The sequence below is a fragment of the Clupea harengus genome, chromosome 23 (genome assembly GCF_900700415.2).
Source record: "Clupea harengus chromosome 23, Ch_v2.0.2, whole genome shotgun sequence".
Taxonomy (NCBI): Eukaryota; Metazoa; Chordata; class Actinopteri; order Clupeiformes; family Clupeidae; genus Clupea; species Clupea harengus.
Genome location: NC_045174.1, coordinates 4,531,307 through 4,540,499, shown reverse-complemented (window position 1 = coordinate 4,540,499; position 9,193 = coordinate 4,531,307). Strand labels below are relative to the sequence as shown.

At 46.2% G+C, this 9,193-nt stretch overlaps 1 protein-coding gene across 1 annotated transcript; it reads left to right on the top strand.

The window, feature by feature from the left end:
* Positions 1-5,087: 5,087 nt before the first annotated feature.
* Positions 5,088-7,421, top strand: prr35 (proline rich 35). Its single transcript, XM_031561277.2, has 2 exons — positions 5,088-6,400; positions 6,634-7,421. Exons 1-2 carry the CDS (start codon positions 5,088-5,090, stop codon positions 7,352-7,354), a joined length of 2,034 nt encoding a protein of 677 aa, XP_031417137.2. The 3' UTR covers positions 7,355-7,421.
* Positions 7,422-9,193: the final 1,772 nt, after the last annotated feature.

Genomic DNA, 9,193 nt, shown 5'->3' with positions numbered 1-9,193 from the left:
TTTGATATCATGTTGGTTATCTGATACAAATAAGTACATTTAGATTGTTTGGAATATGATGAAATATATGCATGCATTTTATTTATGTTTTAAACGTTTTTAGGCTGACTAATTATTTTACATAAAATATAGAGATGATGTTCCTGAGGTATTAATTGCAAATAACGTTTTGTTTGACATTATTTCTCATTGAACTGATTTGTGTGTGAAGTGTGAGAGTCAACCTTAGTAAACGCATCTCTACTGCTGCACAAACATCAGACAGCAAGGGGAAGAATGCGAGTAGATTATAGAGTATAGAGTAAGGTGTGTGTGTGTGTATATGACTGTGTGTGTTTTGAGGACCTGAAAGCAAGAGTGGTTTTGAACTTTTTAAAACATTTGTTTTTCTTTCCCTGCAGTGTTCTGGCCAGAAGACCTGTCTTTACCACACTGACTGGGCTGCTGGCTTTTTCCTGAGGTAAGCACAGGTGTACTCACACAAACCAGCTCTTTAGCTGCCGCAAGCACAGCATGTACTTTACATGACTTACACTTATGTCTATGTGCGGTGGAGCCTGTTATGAAGTCATCATTCTGAATAATTGATTTTGGTCAGATTTGACAGAGAGTTAAATAAATGTTTCATTTTGACACTTTGACGTGGTTGTTGCTAATAACCACATGCTGCTTTGAACTCTGAGAACTCCTAAGAAGAGTCTCCTGCAGTCACGGACCTTACCTCCTTTTCATTGCACTCGTTTATCCCCTCTCTCTGTTTCTCTCTCATGCGGCTTTGACTGTTGTCACATGCAGTTAGTCAATGCTTTTAGCAGGACAGTGGCGTTTAATTGAGATGATTGATATTTAAGTAAAAGCGATCAGCGGTTTGTCCGAGCGTGAGCCTAAAAGCTCAGAACAGGGCCTAAGGGCCTGAAACCACCCCTGTGTGTGTGTGTGTGTGTGTGTGTGTGTGTGTGTGTTTTCAAAGCCCACAGACACACAGTGGGTGCAATGCAACACTAAGTATCCGGCAGTAAAATAAAAATAAAAAGCTGCATAGCAAAAGTGATTGTATTGATTATATGTCATGGCAGCAATTAGAGTCTTGTGGGAGTTAAGGACAGGTCAGAGGGTTGGTGGAGCAGGGAAAAACAGGACGCCATTTACACACATTTACACACACACACACACACACACACACACACACACACAGACACACACACACACACCGTTTTCTCCCTCACTCACACAGCCATTGCTTTGCGCAAACTCAAAATGTTTACCTTCTGTACATGCCGACCATTTTATTCAAATGGTGTCGAGTGCCTTTTGGGTCGACAGAATCCAACTTGAATTAGATTTATTGTTTTATTCATTTCAATTCAATTCATAAAGTAAATAGAGATCCCCATTGGTTGTTTCTGAACTGACACTGGCTGGCCCAATCATATCTCACTAGGCCACCCTTTGTGTCTCAGTCTCAACCATTAAACATCTCTGGCTCAGTCTCAAAAATATAGCGTGACAAAGTGAGGTGCTAAGCCACTGCGGACAAAACAAAACAGACTTTGCTGCCAAATCTCATGTTTGTTGCAGGACCTTCTGAAACAGCAGCACCATTGCTGATACTGTTGTGCACGTTGAGCAGGTAGAGGAAGTCAGGGGCTAAGGTGAGGAGAGGAAGATGAGGTCAAGAGAGCACAAAGGAAGGTGAAGATGCATAATGGTTAAGAAGAAACTCAGATGGCTTAGCAGGCGTCCGGAGTGTGGCATGAGTACGGTGGTGAAAACAATCGTAGAGCCATAGTACTTTTAGATTAGGCTACTTTCAAGTTCAACATCTCATAAAGCCTGCCTTGATAAAGTAGCCTTTACAGCAGGCTAGCCTTTACAGCAGGGTAAAGGTTGATAGGTTATTGTAGAACGTAGCATGTCGGCTAGCTATGAGTTGGCTCTGTGTTTCAATGGGCTAAAAATATCTTCTCTAATATATTGTTGTATGAAGCAGAAAGTTATTGGTCCACCATTGTATTGCTAAAGCTATTCGGCTACTGGGTGCCAGTGTTCTTGTCTCCTCTTCTTTTGGGACCTAAAATTGTGCCATTGCCCGGATGGTCATTAAACAGGATTTAACCTCAAGAGTTCCAGATCACAAACAAACAACATTGCCCCATGCTAGGCTTTCATCCCATTCTAAGCTTTGGTTAGTCTGTTCATGGAAAGTGACACTGGGGAATATTTAGAATTGATACCTCCGAATAACAACTTGTCCTTTACCACTGTATTATTTAAATGAAACAAATGTTTGATAAAGATGCTTTTCGCACATCAGGAAATCCATGGCATGATTCTGGACCTGATATTTTAATACTCAATTATGTCTTTATACAATTACCTCATGGGACCTTTAAAAGATCAGTTGTATTAATTACTTAATTACTGCAAAGCTTACACTGTAACATATTTAAGGAAAGCACTAAGGTGCGTGCTGTGGTGGGCCGGTCTGAGTCAAAACGCCAGGGCCGATTGGCAGTTGTTCACACACACACACACACACACACACACACACACACACACACACACACACACAGAAAGACACACGCCTAGAAAGGTGCACACACAGGCTGTGTGTGTGTGTGTGCGACACAGAGATGAGAGGCAGGTCTATGGGTGCTGTAAGAGATGAAAGTGGTGCTGAAATCCATCCCCTCTCCTCTTCCTGAACCCCACCACGCTTCCAGGCCTGCATCTCGGCACGACACCCTGGGAGAAAAATACACCACACAGCAGGTCTTCTCTCTCTCTCTCTCTCCCATTCTCTCCCTCTCTCTCTCTCTCTCTCTCTCTCTCTCTTTCTATCTGCATCTCTGTCTTTCTTTCTCTGCCCAAAGGGGGAGACCTGGGGCGAGAAAAAGTTTTCTAAAGAGAAGAGAAACAATATTTTTGTGTAGTTGGTAGGATGATGCTACTGACTTATCATACAGTAAGTGTTCTGACACTTCAAAGAAAATTGTATAGACAGAGCTCTTAGGATAAACACTGGAGAAATTTTAAATGTATACACACACACACACACACACACACACACACACACACACACGTACATATCGACACACACTCTACACAGATACACATGCCTATGTTCACAATATTATGCTGTCTTTTGTCTGATAATTGTTCATATTCAGTCACAAAACCAATTTAAGCTTTGATATGCAACCCGTCAAGATGTTTTTTGAGCATTTTATTAGTCATATTTATATAGAAACATGGTAAAAATTAGGTTTCACACTCTTAATTGTGTGACATAGATTTGTCCATTGATGTACATTCCGATCAGACTGTGTTGATTTTGATGCCGTGGACAATGGCCCAACAGGGGCTTGTTTACCAGCGCGGCTCCGTGGCTCCGTGGCTCTGTGCGTTACGTGTGGTATGAAGCGCAGCGTGCGCTGATCAGGGCTGACATTTGATGTGCACATCTGATGGAGATATTTTACCTTCAGGGGGATCCCACTAATTACACCAAAGCAGGGGGTCAAACGCTTCCCCCAACTCAACTCACACAGCCCTGATGAACCTACTCCCACATAACTGCCCCTCCACACTGCCATTACTAGAGGCAGTCAGTTTAAAGTTACCTAATAGAAATGCATTAAGACTTATTTGTTGAGTATTGAGTTTTATATAACACTGTATTTATTTAATGAACTTTTATTGACATAAGTCATCACAAATGAATTCTGTATATTTTAATACAATGTTTTTATGATATAATTTTATTTATGAAATATAATTTAAACTCAGTGGTGAGAAGACAAAAAAATTAAAATAAAAAGCTAAAGATTAATTTAATTTCAATAATTTCATGTTCATATTCTGCTAGCTGCGTTTCTCTAAAATTAGGCTTTTTAATTGTGATTGTTTTAAACCTTGCCAAAGATATTAGTAGGAATAATGTTGAATCATTACTGAATTGTCCTAATTATAAGAGATACGAATACCTATGTCCTCTGTAATTATATCCTCACAGTTTGAAATATACGTGTGGAAAGAATGGGCAGGAAATTAGAATCCAAATGATGCAAATCCACACACACACACACACACGCACGCACGCACACACACACACACACACACACACACACACCCATACACACACACACACACACACACAGCAATATCCTCCTGAGTGTGTGACATTCTGGGGTGGTAATGATGTCAGTTAACATCATTTACCTCCAAAGAGCATGAAAAAAAGACAAATAGATGGAAGGAGGGAGGAAGAGAGAGCAGCTGAAAGAATGCTGTAACTACCCTGACCCAGATCCTGCCACCAAGGCACTAACGATGCCCCATGGGCGTGGTGCCAACCTCTCATTAACACACACACACACACACACACACACACACGCGCCCACCATGACTATGCCCAAAGCTGTCCTGTAAGGGTCTGTCCCAAACAAGGCACCGCACAGGTGCATGGTTCCTCAGGGCCTCCTCACACACACACACACACACACACACACACACACACACACACACACACAAGTGGTTTTTGTCTGGTACTGCACTGGAAGTAATGAAGGCTGGCAGGTAGAGTGAGAATAGACCAAAGCTCCCTGAGGACGCGCTATTGGCAACACAGACACACAGACTGACTTTCTCTTACTCAGATGCACATTCTTATTCAAATGAACGGCAAGATGCATGCATGCACACACACACACACACACACACACACACACACACACACACACACACACACACACACACACACAGACATGCATGCACACACACACAGCTCTACAGTCACGACTGAGCCTCATCTTTTGGGGCTTTTAGATTGCTGTTGGGAGTGAAGACACCCCCCTTATTATAATGATGACGATATTAACAAGACAATCTGTCTCTCTGTCTTAGCCACAGCTTGAGCAGCAAGCCAAACTCCTGAAGAGCAGACGAGAAGAGCTTCATCTCCATCTACAAAAGTGTCCCGTGCAAAAGTCCTTCCACTCAACATCCACCCCCTGAGTCCGCGGGGAAAGAAGACTTCTCTCTCTCTCCTCCGTTCTTCTCTCCTCCTCTCCCCTTCTCTGGCCACCATGTCAAAGGAGGAGCAGGCCTGCAAGGTGAACATGGGGTGCACCAAGCACAAGGAGCGCAAGCCCAAGAAGCCCCACTACATCCCGCGGCCGTGGGGCAAGCCCTACAACTACAAGTGCTTCCAGTGCCCCTTCACCTGCATGGAGAAGTCCCACCTGTACAACCACATGAAGTACAGCCTGTGCAAGAACTCCCTCTCGCTGCTCATCGACTCAGACTGGCCCTACAAGAAGGGCAACCTGCTCCACGCCGACCAGCTGCGGCTGCAGGCAGGTCTGGGCCACCGCAGCCCACCCAAGGACCAGGCGGAGCAGGCCGCCGCCGCATCGGAGCAGAGCCCCAGCAGAGCTCCGGAGGAAGACCGGCGAGGGGAAGAGGAGGGCTCAGAGGGCAAAGGGACGGCCACTTTACGCCTGGAACCTGCTGGAGGCGAGGACAGAGGAGGAGCCAAGCACACGAAGCAGGAGGCGGACGTGGTGATGGCGGACGCGTTCTCCCTGGAGGAGCAGCTTCTGCGGGCGCGCTCCTTCGAGGTGGAGAGCCGGCTGCGGCAGTACCGGCTGCCCAAGGCGTGCCTGTCCACGCCCGCACTGCTGCCCGAGTCGTGGCGTCTGCTGGGCTGCCCGACTCAAGCCAAACCTAAAACGGAGGCGCAGGCGGGGGAGAGGGGCGCGTCCTCGCTGTCCTGCTACCCCCCGCCACCTCCTCCCGAACCCCCGGCGCTCAACCTGTCCCTGCTGGGCCTCAGCTACCCGCTCACCCCGGGCCTCTTCTCCTACCTCAACCCGGCCTCGTCTCACACACACGCCCAGCTCGCCACCCTGCCCTTCCTCACACACCCGCACACGGCTGCCGAGCGCACCCTCCTGCCTCCTCGGTTCTACTACCCCTTCCTGTGTGAGCACTCGCTTGGCACGCCCCCCTCCCCCTTGCATCTGTCTAAGACGCTCAAATCCCCCCAGCTCAGCAGCCAGGATGCCTCCCCAGCCCCGACTACACCCCCCTACCCAGCCAAGCTCAGCCTGTGGGGAGTTCCAGCTGTTCGGCCTACTTCCACACAGGCCTCTCCAGCAGCCTGGACCTCGCCTGAGAGGGCCTCCCCAGAGCCAGAGTTACGTGCTGGAGATAGATCAAGGACAGGGGTCTGGGGTCTGGAGCATGGAGTCAAGCGCCCAGCGCCCCCTTCAGAGTCATCAGAGTGCCCAGCTGAGAAGAAACCATCACTGGGTGGGGTCCCCCTAGACTTCCTTAGAAACCTACACAGAAACACACCAAGTGGTGCCATGACTACAGATAAAGTCCTCCTAAACAGGTACCATTTGAAAGAGATGATGTGTTTATGCGACTGTGTGTGTGCATGTGTTTGTGCTGTTCTGTTTGTTCAGGGTGGTTTTCTTTGTTTATATTTTTCAGTGGTAGTAATTAAGGCATCTTTGCAGTTACATTTCTCAAGATTTTCAATGAATGTATAATATTTTAAATTTATAATATTGTTTTGTGTTAAAACACAACGCTGATTAAAGCCATCTTCTGATCTTTCTGCAGCTCAGTGAATGAGTGGTACACAAACCTGAGAAGAGCCACATCTGAGAGTCCCCCCAGAGAGGTGGTCTCACCCGCCCCTGTGGGCCGAGGAGGTGAGAAGGTGAGGGAGCAGATGGAGGACAGAGACCGGGACAGAGAGGCAGACCTCCTGGAGGATCTCTCCAGTGCCTTGCAGGAATACCATCAGGCAGAGCACCGCGCGGCCACCATTTTGGCTCAAGACGGGACCTCCGCTCAGCTCCTGTGGGACCACCTGACCCAGATCCGCTCCCAGCTCTCCCACATCACGCAGGCACTGCAGCGGACAGCCCCCAATGCGGACGGCCCCCTCGACCTGTCTGTGAAAAAGGACCCGAGTACAGCTGCACTGACACGGGACAGCACAGCACAAAGCCTCATAGGAGAGACATTGAAGGAGGACATGAGCAGTGAGTCAGAGGAAGAGGAGGAGCGAGACGGGGACGACGGAGAGGAAGAGGTAGAAGATGGAGGGAGGGAGATGAAGGAGAAGAGGAAGCGTTCTCTCGATCTGCTTATCAAGCTGAACCAAACGGGCATCGCCATGGTGAAGGGGGAGGGGATGTGGGGTGAGAGGACCACCAAGTGTGAGGCGGACTCGAGTGTTTTGCTTTGCCCTAAGCACACACACACGCACACATCCAACACGCACACACCGCCTGCCAGCCACCCACACAGCCCACTCACTGCTGCAGACACCTGAGATGACCAACACTTACACACACACACACACACACACACACACACACACACACACACACACACACACACACACAAGATAACAGCTCACTTTCAACAAATCTTAATCCCTCTTCTACATTAAAATATACATACTTATACAAACACACATACACAGCTGTACTGGACAGAGGCCAAGCACCTTATAAAGAGACTTTTCCTCCAGTGCAGAACTCTCTACCCAACTGCAAGAAATCAGTTGAGCTCAATTCATGCGTCTCGACTCTCACAGTCAAACTGAAGAGGGACAGAAATGAACGTGACTAGTACATAATGTAAATATTATACAATCTCTGGCTGTACCTGCTATAACACTGTAATACTGAATAATTGCATTTATTTGTAAAATGAAAAACATTGCACTATTGTACATTTGTCCTAATCACTTACTTCACTGTCTTAGTGACCTGTGTTTCTTTCTGGAACATCTCTTTTCTTTCTCACTGTGCACCTCTCGTGATGAAGTATACTATCTGTCTTCTTGTCTTGCGATATTATAACTGTTATTACAGTTGCTCACACTCATGAAACTCACCATGTCCATAAAGCTTGGCTGCTCTCAGGAGTTCACACACTTATACTGATTTACCGTTTCCCTATTGAACACTCTGATTTACCAAGCTTGCGTCTAATTGCTTGAAAACACACTCACCATTACAAAATGCATACTCGATGAACTTTGTGAGACTGTGCCTGTGTGCATTACTGTACAGCAGTGATTGAATAAAGAGAACATTAAAAGGAACTCGTGGCACTGTGTACGTGGAGAGGTGGTGGGTTAGTTGCGCTAACTGAGGGAAACTTGCATCAGCATAATGCAGATTGTCATCAGCCGTACAGGTGTGGTATACAGGGGCTGACATGGCTGACTTGCCGCTAAAGGTGAACCGCCTCCTGAAGCTAAACTGCACCAAAGCTTACTCTTGTGACCAGGTCTATAGGTCAACATAGCACATGGGCTAGCTAGTCTTTGAGCCCCACGGACAGCGGCACTTCCTAGAGCTACAACGCACTTGAAAGCCCCCTTTCTCTCCTCCGCCTTGTCACCCCACCCCAACAAAACCGCCCTTGATAATAGGTCACCTGCCAAAACGACGATCATCTCGGCTTCGCTGCAGACTGCGGGGTGAGGTCAACGTGTGTTGTCATTGCGGCTCATCGTCATGGTTTCGGAGGGCGGCAGCCGGACGTGGTCTGCTGGTAGGTAATTATGGTAGTCACTTCCATCAGCGTTATAATTACTGATCTGAGATCTGAGCTGATGGACATGCGCGTCTATGTAGGCCTACTCTCACATGCACGCGCAGACACAAGACATTTAAGCACAATTATAGTCTGACACTGCATCGAAAATACGGTCTAAATTTGTTTATTTTTTACGTCGAAATTGTCACCAGATTTGTTTATTTAATAGGTCAGGCATTTATATTGATTTTAATTTATAGTATGCCTAGTTGATAAACTGAACATCAATTTTCATAAAGAGCAGGTTTTCAGCTATAACAAATATACATGATATTTCGTTGTATTTCACTAAAAATAACTTAACTACCTAGGCCTGCATATAATTAGGCTATACAATTGATAAAAAAAAATCGTTGTTTTCGTTTTGTTTTTGTTACACATAGCCTGCCCTACACTGGAGGTTATGTGATTCAGAATTCATACTTTTAGATTTAGAAATACACGTTTAATTTGAGTCATGAATATATTCACACACTCTTGCACCAAAATTCACTCCTGCGTTTCAGAGGTTTTGCTACATATTTTCTTTTAGCCTATATTATATATCAGATAATAGGAC